The sequence below is a fragment of the Sceloporus occidentalis genome, unplaced genomic scaffold (genome assembly GCF_023333645.1).
Source record: "Sceloporus occidentalis isolate IW3139 unplaced genomic scaffold, rSceOcc1.0.p SCAF_221, whole genome shotgun sequence".
Taxonomy (NCBI): Eukaryota; Metazoa; Chordata; class Lepidosauria; order Squamata; family Phrynosomatidae; genus Sceloporus; species Sceloporus occidentalis.
Window position 1 is genome coordinate 1,205,767 of NW_028317201.1, and position 17,279 is coordinate 1,223,045.

The following is a 17,279-nucleotide window of genomic DNA, read 5'->3' on the forward strand; positions in this document are numbered from 1 at the left end:
GTCAGTAATGTCATATTTCCATGGTAACAGAAGTCCCCTTCGCTTTGCATTGGCCCTGCAGCTCAGTGTTTTGTCCCTAGCCGGCCGCCGCAGCCGCATTGCATGGTGGATCCTGTCAATATGGCGCCGCCCGTGCCGCTGCGCTGAAGAGCTTTACTTTGTCGGTTTCCCAGTTTAGAGAGAGTGGCCCAGTCCACGGAATGGAGCTACCGAGCCCGGCCATGGTGCTGGCCGAGGACGAGGAGACCGAGCTGAGCGACTGGAACATGCCGGCCGCCTTCATGAAGAAGAGGCACTGCGAGAAGATCGAGGGCTGCAAATCGCTGGCACAGAGCTGGAGGATGAAGGACCGGGTAGGGAGAGCGGGAGCTGGGCAGTGCCGCGGGTGGGCAGGGTGGCATGGGTACTCTTTAGTGTACTGGAGGCGCAGTTTGCCCCTGTGACATTAGAGGGGGGGGCAGGAGGGTAACATATGGGACGTTGGAGGCGGGACGCATGCTGAGCACAGTGGAAGGTGAGGCAGCACATGGTGGGTTTTACCCATACAGATGGCTGCCCACAGCTGGACAGGTCGGTGGTGGGAGGAGTCAGGCCACAGCCTGGGGACGAAATGATTGGCTGGAGGAAGCACTGCATTCTGTGCGTAAGGAAGGGGCAGATGGGGCAGATGAGGGATTCTGCCCCTCTGTCACAGCCCCCTCCTCCGCTGTTGTTTTTAGTACTTGCCACAAAAGCTTCTTGGTGGAGTCCATGCTGTGTTAAGGAGTGCGAGTTACAGAGCGATGACGGGAATGATTCTGCTCCCCGTGTGCCGGGGTTCACGCCGTCGCCTGGTATGCGGGTACACAGTATTATGTAGACGTGACAGATCCCTGCTGCACACGTATGTTGTTCTCCATACACCTGACAGGTTGATTTCTGATGATTAAGTCCTTTTGAACGAAACGCGTCGGGCGCTCTCTGACGATCGCTATCTGCTCCCGTCTTTTATTGTTTTTTTTACTTTTTGATCTAATAAAAGCGATGTCTTCACTTGAAGAGTTTGGGCTTCACTTCTATGAGTGCCGTATTGCGAAATCTCCGCCATTGCCGTCTCTTTTGAGACGTGTTCCATAGACCTGTTATATTTGTCAGCGGATCAGTCCCATTCTGCCCCATTTAGTGTGCCTGCTTTTTCCTGCTGTAAAGACTCAAATCTGAACCGGTCCTTGATCTTGTCTTCAGGAGCCATGTACCCATCCCATGCATGTTTAAATCCCCTCGCTGCATTCAACTTTACCACTTCTACTGGGAGGCTCTCCCCCGTATCTACCGTTGTGGTTTCATATTGACGTAACGTTCCTTCCGAATTTACTGGTGGGTTCTCCTAAGAACTTGGACACGCAGTGTGGGGTCCTGTGGAGCCGGGTCAGCAGCTGGTATTAAATGATGCTTTTATAAGCTGTTTCCCTTGGGCACGGGGTGAAAGAGTATTGGCTCAGACATTGTGTTTTTAATAGCCTTATTGTTCTCAAAAATGTTAAAAAGCGGCAGTCGAGCGACAAAATATTGTGTTTTTGCGTCTTGGCAGAAACTCGATGGACGTGGAAGCCTGGAACTGTAATGTCGTTAAAGTGATGTATTAAAAAAGTTTCACTCGTGCCGTTGATTTATTGCTCAGCAAACCGTTGATAACTTGCTACATAGAAGCCGTTCCTCTCTTTTCTTTTCTTGCCGTAGAAGCCGTATGATATTTGCTCGGTGCTGTTGCTTGGCTGGTGTCGGCCGGCGGAAGGCAACCTGCTTTGTGGTGTCTTCTGCCCGTTACCTGGCGGGCAGACCGCTGAACAGCGCATGTACGGCTTATATATACCCCATTTGTCATTGCGTGTCTCCGAAGAATGATTTGTAAAAATCACCGATATGTTTAATCCGCCGGTAGAAAAGGTGGCATATGGTTGGGCGACGTTCTAAGCTCCCAGGAAGGTAATATAACCAAATGCCTACCCTACGGTGGCCTGGTTGGCACGCACTCCGCTGAACCCTGTGAACTGCGGAGGCTTTTTTGGTCGATTGGCTCATCGGCTGGTTTTATTTTTGAACAGAACTGCCTCGGCCTGCGATTTTTGGTTCTAGAACAGTCTGGAGATGTGTTATGAGTAAATGTAGGTTATGTGCAGGTACAGCCACTTTTAAATGCTTGAAATGAGGTTTGTTAGTGTCAAGATCTGTGTATATGTGTAGGGACAAGACGGCCAAACCACCGGGAGCCCTCAGAGGTTTACTGCTGGCTCTCAGATTTGTTTGGTACGTCTCCTCGTTGGCTACAATCTATTCCTTGCTCCGAATTGTAAACCCCCTGTATTAAAGTATATTGGAGGCGGATCGGTGTTATGTAGTAGAAGTGGTAAAGGTAATAATCAGTGCTGTACTTAGTTAATATGTAAAATCTATATTTTCTTAAAGGTGCCCGTTTATAGCTTTTCTTTACGTCACATGACTGTCTTTGGCCAGGCGGCGGGTAAAGTTGTAGATTAATAACTGGAGCCACCTGTTGGCATCCCTTGATCCCAGATTTTTCTTCTTTTATACTGAATAAGTGTATAAAGTGCTTTCTGAAGCTTCGGCATTTGACAGGACTTTTGCATGTGCTTCAGGCACGTCGGCAGGTTGTAGCTGGATTAAACCCTTTACCCTGCCATTATTGCATTGGCAGACGGGCAGGAAAATGAATAAATGGCGTTTTAAAACGGGACTCTGTCCGTTAAGCTAAAAGAAGCACATGGGTGCAACGAATAAAAACAGATTACCCCCTTTTACAGAACGGTAAACCCGAAAGCAGAGGTACGGCTGGATGCCGAGATAAAGCGTAGAGCGTAGACTTTTAAACGTATAGAAACCGCCTGTTTAAAGGTATTCACGATGTGCAGTAAAATAGGACATTTCAGTAGAGGAATATTAACAATAGATGAGAACCGTTACCAATAGAAACGAAAACTCTGTACAAAAATCACGTCATAAACGTGTTCGCTGAGAGAATGTGCTGGAGATTCACGATCTGTATTGTTTAGTCAGGGCCTTCTTATGTATATTTATCCAAGATGACAGAGTAAACAATGTTCTCTTTAACAGAAAAAAGAGAAATTTAGAAATTGTAGAAATTTAGAGAAAAAAATAGAAAATTTTTTTAAAGAAAAAAAAAATAAATAAAACAAATAAATAATATAAACTAATAATATTTGTCTTATGTTCTATTGTAGAATGAGGTATAATAGCCTAATCATTTTGTCCCAAAAGGTTTTATTATTTTAGTTCATTTTATTGTATTTTTTATCCTTTTTGAAGAATTTGATCTCTTCTCTTCTTTTTTTTCATGTCGGTATGCTAGCAGGCGTCTCGGCGAAAAAGTTCTCGGTTCTCTCTGGTTCTCGATAAAGTTCTCGGTTCTCCTGCCCTGCGGCCAATAGCTGCGCGGGACTTGGTACAAGAACTACCCCTTTGTCTTTCTTCTTCTCTTCTATGATGTCCCTCTATTCTAGAAGCTTAGAATGTTACAGTATTTTGAATATAAACAAAACAAAACAAATGGTTTATAAATAAAACGCTTCATATAATCAAGTCTTTGGTAAATCGCTCTTCCCTAGCCACGCCTCTAACCACACCCCCTACAAGAAAAGTGCCCCTTTTTTGGACATTTAAAATCTTAGGAGAAGGGATTTATTGGATCATTGAAAAAACAAACAAACCAGGATCGGAACCCTCCCCCCCCTGTCCGAAAATAAATCCAGACAGAGCACTTAATGTAAATGTTTACATCACTAGCCGTTTTCAGGGGTCCAGGAACTTCATTGCCAACGATGAGATGATTACTCGCAGGTTGTGCGTTTATCATTTGTGCCACAAATTGAATTTATATAACTTTATTATACTCCGGTGTGAACACCGCCCGGGGAACTAATCAGGCCCTCATTTGATGTCATGTCTTCTCATCGCCCCCCTGCTTTGTACGGCTGAGTCATTTGCAATAGAAATCCGGACAGAGAATCGTCGCCATATATTACCTTTTCTTCCCTGACAAATGTTAATCTCGTTGCCGTTCATTAAAAGACGAGCCGTTGCCGCAAATATAAATGTATGCGTATATTCCTGCTTTTTATTTATTGCGGGGGTTAATAGAATATTTCCTTTCTGCCCTTTTTTGTATTTCGAACGGCTTTATTACGCTATCGAATAACAGAATAATAATGCAATTAAGCTGCCGCTAGCCGGTGTAATTATAACATCGCTATATAACCGCGCGTTAGCTAAATATATTACCTAGAAGCCGGAAAATACCATTATGTCGCCGCCGGTACATTCTGAAATCTGGGAAGCGGGAGACCGCGTGGAAATATGACTGCAGAGAGTTTCTCAAAGGCTGATAGTCTGGATGTTTAGAGAATATAAATTCCACCTTTTGAAATACCGGAGTGTGCGCTGCATTAAACAGCGATGGTGGGGGGGGGGGGGGTATTCGGCAGACACGCGCCATGAAATACCGTAGCGGCAGCAGGTAATAAATGAATTTTAAATCACCGTTAATAAAAAGGTTGAAAAAAAAAAAAACATTTTTGCAAAGCAATGATTATATTCAGCAGTTTGGAAGGCGGCTGGTGCTTCGTGGGTACGTGTGCCCAGCGGTGCTTTAACGAGAACGAGCGCTGGCGCTACAACTGCTATCATTCTTGCTGGTGCAGGATGATAGGTATTGTAGTGGGGGGGCTGGGTAATGCAGCTATTGAGCTGTTAGCTTAGACTGTAATTGTCGGTTTCGCGTTCTCAGCTGTTATTGTACGGCATTTCCCCAGAACCTCTGCCAGTCGCTCGCTGTGTTTTTGGCCGGCTGAGGTTTGTGGGAGTTGTCGTCGAGGAAGAAGCTGCAGGTCTGTATCCGGCTACCTGTTTAGAGCCGTGTGCGTGGTTCAGATTTCATACCTGACCTGCCTCCCACCTTTCAGTGCCGTCTCCATTTCTACTACATGACGAATCTTCCCAACAGAAAAATCATTCTAAGGAGAGTATGTCTCTTAGTAAATAGTTCCTGAGTGTTTAGTCGAAAGTTCCAGCATGACTGGATCCTTCCATGTTGCGGTGTTCATTCTCTTCTTGCATGGGCTGTCTGTGTTTAACTGTATGACTTGGGCTAGTCCACTTGGCTGTTGGTTGCCAACCTGCCCTCATACCCCGTTCTGCTCCCCTCCTATCACTTTTATTCTCCTCCTATCTGTTTATGTGGCTGTAATGCCATTTAACTTCTCTATATAACGGAAAAAATCTTTTTAAGCCTCATTTGAGAATTCCAGCCCCCTGAGCCGGATCATTTTATCACCCAGATCTTTCCACCGGCTGTAAATTATTTGTAAAAATGTCGCCAGTTATTAGTGATAAATGTAATGTCGATAATTTCCGTCCGATACATTGACCGGCGCGCTCGCTTGGATTTTATTGACACGGTACTTTTTGCCAGACTATCAATCTTCCCTAAGGGATTTTTAATGAATATTGGTTTTTCCAACCGTCCAGCCGCTCTATCCCACCCGTGGTAGGAGCCCCATCATCACGGCATTACTGACTTCAGGAATAACTGGATGTGAATGCTAGATTAAGACGGCCTGTGATTCTGTTTGCGTAATGCAGAATTCCGTGTTAATTTAATTTTTCAGCCTTTTTTCCTGCTCTAGAGTTATGGCTTCAGTAAAATATGGATTATATATAAAAACAAAACGAGATTTGCGTAAAAAAAAATAAAAAATAAAAGGGCAGCCGTTGGGAATGTTTCCTATGGAAACACTCTGCAGATCTCTGGGTGGTCTTCCAAGGTTACATCACAAATGCATACATGGGTTGGCATACTTTCTCATCTGGAGGAGTGAGTTTGTGCGTGGGTGGGACTAGTCATGTTCGGGGGCAGGACTAGCCCCAGATTGCCTTTTGCTGGCGGGAGTGTGGGCGGGGATGAAGCCAGCTCCCCTTCCTGAAGAAAGAAACGTACCCCGAGCCCCGGACAAGCAGGCCTTGACCTGGAGACTGCGGGACACATGAGACACGCTTGTTTCTTTGTTGTTCTTGTGGCTTTCATAGGTAAATTGTGAGTTTATATTCGTATTCTATACTAATCAGTGGAATGGGGAGATGAACAATGAAATGTAAGCGTCTGTTTTCTGCGAGATAATTGCTTCTCCCACACGCACTGTCATTCTCTTTTCTATATGTGCAAGACAGCGATCCCTGCGTTGGTGCCGCATCCTATTACAATATGCAGGTCTCGCCTCATTGTTTGGAAAGATCACAGAAACGACCCAGCGTTCTTTTTGATGCCCCTGTAAACCTGCATCGTGGCTTGTTTCCCATTATGTTTCAGGTCAGGGACTCCCTTCCCTGCCATCTCATTATTTTGAAACAACTCTTGGATTCGGATCAGACTGCAGTCATAGTCAAGAACGGCACCTCTGGATTTATAGGCCGTGCTCTGGTGCTCTAGAATTACCTTATTTTGTTACGTTTGTGTTAAGGTTTTTTTCCAGGACCGTTGGTAGACGGATAAGCGCCTGCATGAACCCTTATCTTGCGGATTTTTACACTGATATTTATGGTTTTGTGTATGTTTTCCATGTTGGCGTTATAATTGTCTGTGGTCATGTTTTAAAGCTCTACTGTCATTATTAGCAGTAGGAGCGGTTCAGTTAGGGGATTAAATTTCCTTATCTATCCTGCTGGCCGATTATTGAGACCGCAGTTCAGATATTGTTATCTTATTGGTCCGTATTAAGAGGACTTAACACTTGATGTGTTTGAATGAATATGACCATAATTCATTCATGGTCATATTCATAATTCATGACCATAAGCGATCAGCCAATGACACCTATGCTTTACTTTGCTTAACTCTACGTTTTGACCTGGCAGGAAATCTTATAGAAGCCACTGCATGGTTCCCGCTTACCCGCCTGAAATGTCAATGATGTGTGCAGAATGAAGACGAGATGCGTATTATTAGCGATGGGTGGAATGAGGTCGGGAACCGGAAACCATTACATCGATATTTGTTGCACCTCATTGAGACAGATCTCGGAGAGACCCAACTCTTATTGGGAACGATATCTTAACCTCGTGTTCTTCGGGTCTGTACGATTCCTCTCTCCCCCTGTTGTTAAGTTCCTGATTGTTCTTGATTGGTTCATGTGTAAGGTTGGAAGTGAAGAAAGGAGAGAAGTTCAGGACAAGAAATTGCTGGTCTTGCTGCATGCCGTCCTCGATTCCAGCCTCCGTGAGTTAATCGTTTCAATGAAATATCATTGCAGTTTTAGTAAATAAATCTACTGGTAAAAACTGTAATGGCACCAGCTCACGTTAACCGTTTTTGGTTCTGAGCACTTCATCATCTAGTGGTTTCGAAATAGAAACTTGTTAGTCATATCGACACCCACAGCTGTTTTTCACTAAATGAAAACTGATTTTTTTTTTCTTCTCGTTGTGGGCCGGGGAGATGAGAATAGCGAACGGCACCACGTCGAGGATCTGATTCCAAGAATTCCACAACCACCAACACAAGAGTTGAATGCGTTCACTCAAAGCCGAAAATATACTTTAAAAAAAAATTGTTTAATATGCATTCGTAACCTTTTGAGTGTTTATTTTTTTTTTTCTCATGATAATCTTCAGAAACTGCCTACGCTCTGCTTTTATTTTCCTAATCTTTCAAACAAATAGTTTTTCATAATCTTCGACTAATTGAAATTTTAGAGATTTTGCATTTTATAAGGTGGCCATTGGAGCATTTGGCTTCATATCTTGTTCTGAATATTTTTTCCCGGTTAAATTTTTTCAGACCACTGGATTCGCTGGGACTAAATACTTAGTGTGCGTTTTTATGGAATTCTGTTAATTCTGTATAATTCTGTATAATTGGGGCAAATTCCTATTCTAACCTCCCTTTTTAATGCCGTTTGACTTCCATCAAAGGGGATGAGTTTCTTAGAAACTTCCCAAGTATTGAGGCCCAACGCTCTTCTTCTCACTCTTCATAAGCTAGCTGGCAGGGGGCAACTGGACAGGCATGGCTTTGTAGACCTGGTGGGGGTTGAACTGGGCAAGAAGTGAGTTGGAGCTGAAGCCCCATCCGTAGACCAGAAAGCTGGCTTGTAGGTCTGAGCCTACAGGATGGACTCAAAAAGGTAATCCCCGTAGATCGAGTGAAGACAAGGAGTCTGCAGTGAAGACTCCTGCTTGAGTGCACCGGAAATACTCTGCCGTCACGACCGCTTGGGGACACAGCTGTTCCTTTGTGTTATGGGTTTACGTCATTTCTAATCATTGCTGAAACCTGTTTGATTCCTCAGCTGATCCGCACGCCGTCCTCTGGTGATGCTTCTCCTTGCATGTATGTCATCATCTGGCTGCACTTTGATCAATTATACATAGCAGATGTTTCAGTTTTACGCGTTTCCACTAGAAAGTCATGTTTTTCGCTTTGAACTTGCGCTGGCATCTCTGCGCTAAAACATCTTCTGGGGATTGGCCCCATACTTGATAAAGTATAATTACTCCTAAACTATTACTTTCCGGTGCATGATGCCTCCAAGGCTGGATTCCCCATAAAATAGAACTGAAGGGGCAGTAATCTCTCTCTTAGAGGGATGTCACTCATTCTGCTCATTTACCTTCCGGACAGAGGAACCCGTTGGGGGTTTATTCATAGAGGGTGTTTGCTCTGTAACAATACTCGGGTATATTCACACTCAATACACATTTTGGGTTGAAAGGAAAAACCTCCGATGCGTGCTTCCCTAGAGGTAGGGTTCAGGGGTTGAACGTATATATTCCAGAAAATAAGAGTTTTTTGGGATTCTCTAAAAGAAATGGGTTATTTTTAAAGTTCCGCAGTTAAGTTATTCTATTGAGCGGCTTCTTCTCCAGACATCACTGTAAAGAAGCTGCTGACACGCGAATCTTTTATTTGCATTGATTTCCGGTTGGGCTTATTAGTATTTGATTACGTACGCGGGCTCTGCAGCGACCCGTGTATTTTAATTTACTGCAAACGGAGATTTCAATTAACGTTTTTTTAAGCGTCTTCCAGCTTTGTACGTAGAATAAGTTGGTTAACGTGCTTTCGGTCCCAAGCGAAGACCTATTTCGTGTTATATACCGTCAGATGTTTTTAAATATCTTTCAATTGTGGTCAAACCATCACCAAACCGAAATTGCTGATATGTTGACGCACACGGGGTGATATTTTTAACCCCTTCAATGCCACGACCAATCGGAGCAATCGGGAAGCAGGGTCTGGGCTGGTCCGTACGAACGATCAAAGGCTTGGGTGGGGGGCTCGCTCTCTTACTATTGCTGGTCTGCCAAGACTTCACGGTTGCCCCCACATGGGGAAATCTTTAACCCACGATGTACCAGCTACCTCTCTGACCCTCAAGGCACGTTTTTCCCACGATGTACCTGGTAAGTCATTGGTCGCGAAGGGGTTACGTTTTTTTTTAATTATTATTATTAGCATTTCCTATGAAGAGGATACACCACACATATGACTCTCCTTGACTCTCCATGAACTGACTGTTCATTTAACTGGTTTTTAAAGGGACAGGCACCCCAGCGGGATTCTTTATTTGGTAAAAACTACTTATTTATTGTATGTATCTTGGATTCGTCTTGTCTTATAACACCCTGCGTATGCTGGGGAGTGAATAAAAAGCTACACATGCTCACTGTGCACTCCCATACGATAACCCTTTTAACATATTTCTTGCGGGGCTCTTCTGTTTTAACCCCTTCACAACAATGCATTGTCATTAACGGACGACCTGTTGTCCATAAGGGGTTAAAAAGTGTCCACACGTCGGGTTTCAGGCACGCCGAATAATTTCTGAATAATATAGCTGTCTGTGTACAGAATATCCTAGGTTTACTAGCCCCAAGAGCAGTGTTTTTAGCCCTTTAGATCTTACTGGTCACAGAAGAATGGGCTAGCTGAAATTTCCATTCCTTTTAATGGTTCTCCTAAATCGCTTATGCCCCCCCCCCCCCCCGGGTGATTTCAGTCCTCGGCATACAAGGATTGGTTGTGTACCCGCTTTGGTGCATACGACTATTGAATTGTAACGCGTCACTTGTGTTCCCTGCGTGCTCCACGTATGTTTAAAAGGGAACGTTCTTCTATGACACGGGTTTTAATATGCAGCAGTCTATCAAGGTGGTCCTGTATAACACACAGAACATGTGTCTCCCCCGGCCAGCGTAGTAGAAGGTCCGTGGCATCTCCCAGCTGTCGGGTGACGGATGTGTTCCCTCCGTGTTAATGCTAATGTCGTTTGGTCCCAGGCTTCTTCAACTCTGCTAGTGAACAGCAACCTTCCGAACCTTTTTATTGATCGCGAATCGCTATGCACACGAAAAACAGGCTCGGCACTCCGGTTACAGAACAAGCCGCGGCTGAAGCGGAAAAAAGGAGATAACAAAAACTATTAGCAGCGAAGAACACTGGGAGGATTGGCCTTGAACTTTCCTCCGCGATTGTACCGGGCCTGGGTGTAAAGCGGGGGCATCCCTATGTCTGAAGGCGTCAGGAATGTTTTTTATTGCTATTTATTAACGTAGATACGGAGAGGGCTTTTATACACAATGCACAGTACAGGGCCTTAAGATTGTGTACCCGAAATCCAGTGACCCCCAAAACAGACGTCTCATGTTATGTTGGCTGCAAATATTTCTGCCCCAGTCTCTTATTTTGAATGAATGAATGAATGAATGAATATAAGTGAGCTCGTTTGAGCAGGTTGTTTCTGTAAGTCTGTTATATACCGCTTGTCATGTTACCAATAGGTTACCTACAATACCTATTTGCACAGCGCTGCGGAATATGATGGCGCTATAGAAAAGAATACATAATAATAAAATGCTCAATATCTTGTCGTACTGCTACTCGTGCTGATTAACGTGAAGAAACAAAGGTGTTTTATCATCTTCTGTCCAGTAGATTGTAAGCTCATAAGAACAGAGCCCTCTTCTCCTGTACCAGTATGTTTTAACTCGTGCTTATTTTATTCTCAACTTTGCATTGTCTTTTTAAATATTTTGCCCTTTTGTAACTGCGGCACGGGATCTGCTGGCGCTATGTGAATGTAAATGCTGTCGCGAGTATATATATATATAGATACTATAATGCTTATACTGTGGTAAACATTAACCCATTTTTCAAGCCTTTATTTTAGGTAGTTTTTCATTTTTTGCTCATTTTCTATGTTTAAATGAAATGGCCAGGTCTGCTGAGCTTTACGCTTTGTAACAAAATGTTGCGTTAGAAACATTATTGCCAGTTCTGTTCGATATGCAAACATTTCCAGGGAATCTTCGAACGTCTAAATATTTCCCTTCATTGAATATTTTATTCTATGAACGCTTAATGATGCGATGCAAAAGCAGGCACTGGTTTCCATAAATATAATAATATAATAAGAATAATAATATTATTAATATTAGCACCCAACCTAAATCTGAACGAAAACACTTAACGGCACGAGGCTTAAATCTGCGTGACCCCAGGGGATAAATAAGACCCGGGTGCCATTTACATCCTAAATGGAATATGAACACAGAAGACTTCGTTCTCCATCTGACTTCTGGGCTGGTGGGGCTTTCTTAAAGCCGAGAGCGCCTTGATGTGGCCGGTTTCTTGAGATTTATTGTGGGGCTTTTCGTGTTTAGCCTCCATTTTTGCCCTACGTTGCCTGCTTGTGGTTTGTTTCTGCCTGTGAGTTTGTATCTACGCTTAGATTTCCCATCATAGCCACTACTTTGCCCAGACTGGCATTTGGCGGCATCTCCATCACCCTCAGGCGCAGATGATGTATCCGCGTGTCAGACTCTACTCGCATCTCCACCTGGGCGCTTGCCAAGTCCTGACGCCTTAAGCGATGAGTACGTCTGGATCTCGTACGTCTGGATCTCGTACGCTCTTCTCAGCTCTCTATACTTTTTCTCCTTTCGCTTCTCCGATGCAAACAAACAGCAGCGGAAATGTCAGCCGTGTAACAAGGTGATTGTTCGTTTTGGGTACGCTTGGTCGCCTCGTAAATTGTCACTGCTTCTAAAATGCCTTCTCGTAAAATGAGCTTCTAAAAAAAATGTTTTCTGCTGGAAGTACCGCTTCCCCGTCGTCCACAAAAAAAAAAAAGAAAGGAACCCTGTCATCTAAAATACCTCTTGATCTTCAGCACCGCGTCTTTGATTGATGCCAAGATGGATTCATATGAGAAGCGTTGGAAGGAGAACCGACTCGTTAGTTCAAATTGTGCATGATTGGATTTCCATTAAAAAAGTGTTTTCTTATCAGCTGAAGGTAAATCAACACAGAACAAGAGTTTTAAAGCAAAGATTCCAGACTGTTTTAGTTCTGGAATATTCCACGCGTGTCCTCCTTGTGATATCACATAGCAGTGTACTTGATTTAAGTCACAGAGATATTATTGGTGTTTAATGACCGATTTATCAATGTATCTTGGTGGTGTTTGGCCCAAGGGTGACTTTTGGATGTAGTGTGACGCGCAACCTTTTACATGATGGTCACTTACCCGGAATCTACTACTAGGTTGAGTGTGTATCGAAAGGAGCTGGCCAATCGAGAAGAGGGTCGTGCACAACTATTACAATATATATATATATGATTTTTGACAACAGAATCTTATGAAAGAGAGAGTTTCAAAATATATAGACCTTTTTTTTTTATTTTTTATTAAAGGGACAGTTCACTGTCCCTGAGAGGGCCACTAAAGAATGTAGGAGCTTCCCTTCTCCATGGTCTGATTCCTGCCTCTGATTGGCTGCTTGAAACGGCCAACTAGGAAGGACTGGCGGTAAGCATATCACATGCATGGAGACGTGTTCGGAGACTGCAAAGAGGCTCCCTTATTGTAATGGTTGGCCATTCACTTTCTTTTTTTTTTTTTTTTAGCCGGTATCGCTTGCAGTGACGTTGTTGGTTTTCAGCTTTCGATGCAAATCGGAGCCCGAGCGTTTTTTGAGAGGTGTGCGGCGCTGAGAAAACCCTGACCCGCACGGTCTGTTCGAGACCTTTTTAGGTGGGTGTCTGGAGCGCTGCGCGAAAAATCTAAAGAATCATTCTCAGGAATGCACGCTCGGACAATCCATATAAATGATGCTATTGTATTAAAATAGAAAACTGGTTACATAGCGATATTATTATTATTCCGAGAGACCAACTTATTTTTTTTTTTAGTTGGCGCTTCCATCAAGTCTTTCTGTTTGTTTTTTTCTGTTTGGTTTTGGACACTTCTGCCAAAATAATGTGTTGGCGCTTTCTGCTGAGCGCGTATCGGGAGATGTAAACTAACCGTTTTTGATTCAATTTATTTTATACTTGGAAAAGAAAACAGTTTTTCTGCATCTTAACGCGGCGTAGCAGATTATTTTTATTTCTTTAAGGAAAATTTCATTGCATTTACATTATACAACTTTTGTAAACTCTCTGTAAAAGAGGTTTTTTTTTTCTCCCTATTTAGTAACACTTTCTGGTCCACATCGAAGCTTTCCTGTTCCTCCTTGTCCCGTACGGGGTCTCCACCTCTCGCCATATCCATTTCTGCGGACTTTTGTTTTTACGAAGGGCAACCTTTTAAGCCCTGAATGTGAAGGCTCGGTAGCCTTTTTTTTTTGCTTTATTATTTTTCTGAGAGCGCTCCAGCTTGTGAACATTTAACCCCGTATTTATTAAAACCTTTCCCTTTGGCCTCATAACAGTCTTCGATTCACTTATTACGTTTTGTTGACCTCTAACCCGACCATTCATTCTGTATCTTATCTCTGAATTCTAGATTATTAGTACATTTCTAGTGATTTGCTCTCCAGAAGACCCTAGCACGGTATTCTAGGTGTAACTGGCCATATAGAAAGTGACCAAAAGTCCCTTTTTGATGCTTTATCTTTCTGTAGAACCTGAAGTCTCACTGGCTTATCTTGCTACCTCTAAATCTGTAGGTCAATTATTTAATAAACCCCAGGTTGCTTGAAGATTCTTCAGTCCTGAATACTGATTCCACACACTTCTTGTGTCATGGGCAAAAAGGCATCTTTCTGGATAATTATTGTTAAAAAAATAAATAAATAAATGTAATTGGCTCTCATATTGTGGTTGGAAACATCACTTTTTTTCACACTCTGGTTTACGTGAAGATCGGAGCAGAATAACCAGACCCTACCCATGAGCTGCGCTCCCCACAAATTATTGTGTTGGGGGATCTCCGTGCCCCCGAATCTCCCTGCCCTTCTCAGAAGTTATTTTTTGAAGTTTTGGGCACTTTAAGTGGCGCGATGTCCTGGTTATGGACCCTGGTTTATAGTATTACGGCCACCTCCTGAAAGAGTCTCCTTTTCTTGTTGCTGGGTGTTTCCGAAAAATGCGGGACAAGCAAACATAAAACGGTACTTCATGCGTGATTATATCTGAAGGTTTTAGCATAAAAAATGAATGAGGATTTGGAGCCATGTGAATGAAGCTAAACGGAAGGAAACACAACTATTTTTATCCGCATGCAAAGTCCAGTAGAAATCGAACGCTCCTTATCTGTGTCTTCTGTCGATCTTGGCATCCTGTAGTTGAGGACGAGGCGGCTGAGAAATCCGCGGGATCAGAACTTTTATCTCGACTGCCTTGTAAACTTGTCTTCTGCTACATAAACGCGAGAAATATGGAGTCACGCCGGCCATAGGAAGCATTAGTCACACAAGCCTCGGATGATTGGAAATTGACAAACACCGGGCGATTTTATACGACCAATTTTAAAGCTTTACTCTCCAGCTGCTAATGGCTTCCTGATGGCCGTGTCCTCGGCACAAGTCATAACTGTTTTTTTAACTCTTTTGTATAGCGTATATAGCGTTTTACCGTTCCGGAAATGTGAGCGGATGTTTTATATACCCCATTATTATATATGATCCTAGAAAACATGAAATAGAAAAGGCAGCTGGTTGGTTTTTAGCCATTGGGTTTGTAACTTTGCCAAAGACCCGCTGTTGGCTTCAATTATCAGTAAAGCCATTAGTGTTCCTACAGGTTTTTTGGGGGGATCACGTTGGCGTATCGTAGACCCGCGATGCAACCGCTAGAACAGGCCACCAACGTAGATCGGCCATTGACTGTTTAAAGGCCTGCTTTGTATGTTAAATTCGTTTTGATCTTTACATTTTGCCTGTAAAACTGAATATCATGGAGACTCCTGGTAAAATGTATCGGTGCGATGAGTTTCTACACAAGCTGGAAATGACGTCTCACGTGAACTGGAAGTGAACCTCCTTAGGTGTCCTTTCTCCACACGTAGTAGCCTCCTCTCGTCTCACGTTGATGCTGAATATGCGGTTTTAATGTATTTTTCCCTCTAATAAATCTGCACCGCGGTTCATCAAACATTAAGCACGTTATAGATCAACCTCACAGTCACAGTGCTCTCCGTACCTGAACTAACGGCGTTGTTTGAGGCTGACACCATAATATTTCATTGTATGTAATTTTCGGTTGCTTGACATTTATTGGTCGGATTTATTGTCCTTGTATCTCATCAGGAGCTGGGGTTAAGTATCCTCCACGTGGCAGCGCTGTGAGGATCGCTTTTTTTTTTTTGTAAATAATGCATAGAATACTGTAATTATTTTTGTCATCGCTTTCTGTTGGGTCCAAGACGCTAATCCCCTCGTAGAGTAGAATGACGCAGCTTTGGCCGAGACCCTCAGCTGAAGCCTGCGTAGACTCGGCCTTCAGAAGCGTCGTGTGCTGAGATGGCTACGAAATTCATCTCGCGCCTCCTTCCTGACTCGGCGGCACCTCGGCAGGGTGCCACGTTCCACGCCGTGATATAACACGGAGCCCAGCAAAGGAAAATGTGAATTAAATGGAAGAAGCAAAATCAATTTCACGGGAGACGGCTGGTGCAACCTGGTTTGGAGCGTGCCCTGCGATGAACCTGTGCATGTGGTGGCGTATTGTAAAAGATTTCAGCAAGTTCTTACACCTTCTGTGTGGCGGCACACACACGCCACAATGAAACAGATTTAACCAATATGAAAATAGACCTTTTCTTTCCCTTTATAATGCTTTGATTCCGTAGATCTGGAGTTAACCGTTTCTAGAACGGGAATCCGCCGTGATATATTTTTAACGTATGCGTTCAGTCCCATCTTCATTATGGTTCTAAACATTTGTATTTTAGGTTTAAAGCAAATGATGTATTTTATTGGTCAATACACTACAATGGTCTTTATAGTGTAAAATAAGCAATATACCAACTTAACTTCTTGTTCTCATGATCTGCATCTTATTCCTCCCCTTTTAAGGGGATATGCCAGCCATAATATGCACTTCAATGCATGTGGTGGAGACCAATTCAGACTCCAGTGTTCACCGGCTGAAAGGGCTACAATTGATTTTAATGGGAGTGCTTTTCTGCTACTGATTGGCTACTTCAAGCAGCCAATCAATGGCAAACATTGTGTGACCATGGACGAGGAGAACAGCTGCAGCAACAGGGCTGCAGTTTCTACCTTAGGCATATTAATATGCATTTTTTTTATGCTATCTCTACCCTGCTGGGTTTCTTTTGGTTCTGTCAGCCTTTATTAGCGAAGGGCGATGAGAAGAAGACCTCAGACCACGAAACTGATTAGATCATCGCCAACTATAAACACAAAACAGTGACAGTAGTTGGACCGCTCTGAAGACGCCGTCCTCCGACGTGTGTTTATAAGTCTCTTTTCTTGTAATTGTGCGAACTCCATAACAGCATTGCTAACCAACAGTTTAATTTCCCTGCTGCCCCCAGGAATAGATGTTTATTACATTTTTTTTTCTTCATCCAGTCAACTGCGAGAAATACTATTTGAGAGAAAAAAAAATGGCCTCGTGAATTATTGGATTCCGATGCCAGTTGTAATATAACATACTACAACATAGGGTTTATTTGGCTTTGTAAATCATTGTAAGAAGGGAGAAGCCCGAGGCTGTAACTAATGACCGATGCTAGACCCCCCCCATCTCTTTTAAATGGAGGTTGTTTATACACGGCCATTACCGGCTGATTTATTTCACTGCCGTTGTAGTATTAGTAATATTTCTCTTGTATTTGTTGTTTTTCTTAGTGCGGCAGAAAGGTTTTAGGCCGTTAAGTACATATTTAGGCAAAATACATTTTTTCCAATATAATTTATTAGTTTTTCTGCATGCCTGGCGTGGGGGATTCTGCGGCCGT

The 17,279-nt window shown here is 43.2% G+C and overlaps 1 protein-coding gene across 1 annotated transcript in view; it reads left to right on the top strand.

Moving 5' to 3' along the window:
* The first annotated feature begins 200 nt into the window (after positions 1-200).
* The window catches only part of LOC149277043 (regulatory-associated protein of mTOR-like), a 90,256-nt gene continuing 73,177 nt past the window's right edge, over positions 201-17,279 (top strand). Inside the window, exon 1 of the mRNA XM_089503127.1 lies at positions 201-353. Coding sequence (XP_089359253.1) covers positions 201-353 — 153 coding nt within the window. The remainder of the gene's footprint in view (positions 354-17,279) is intronic.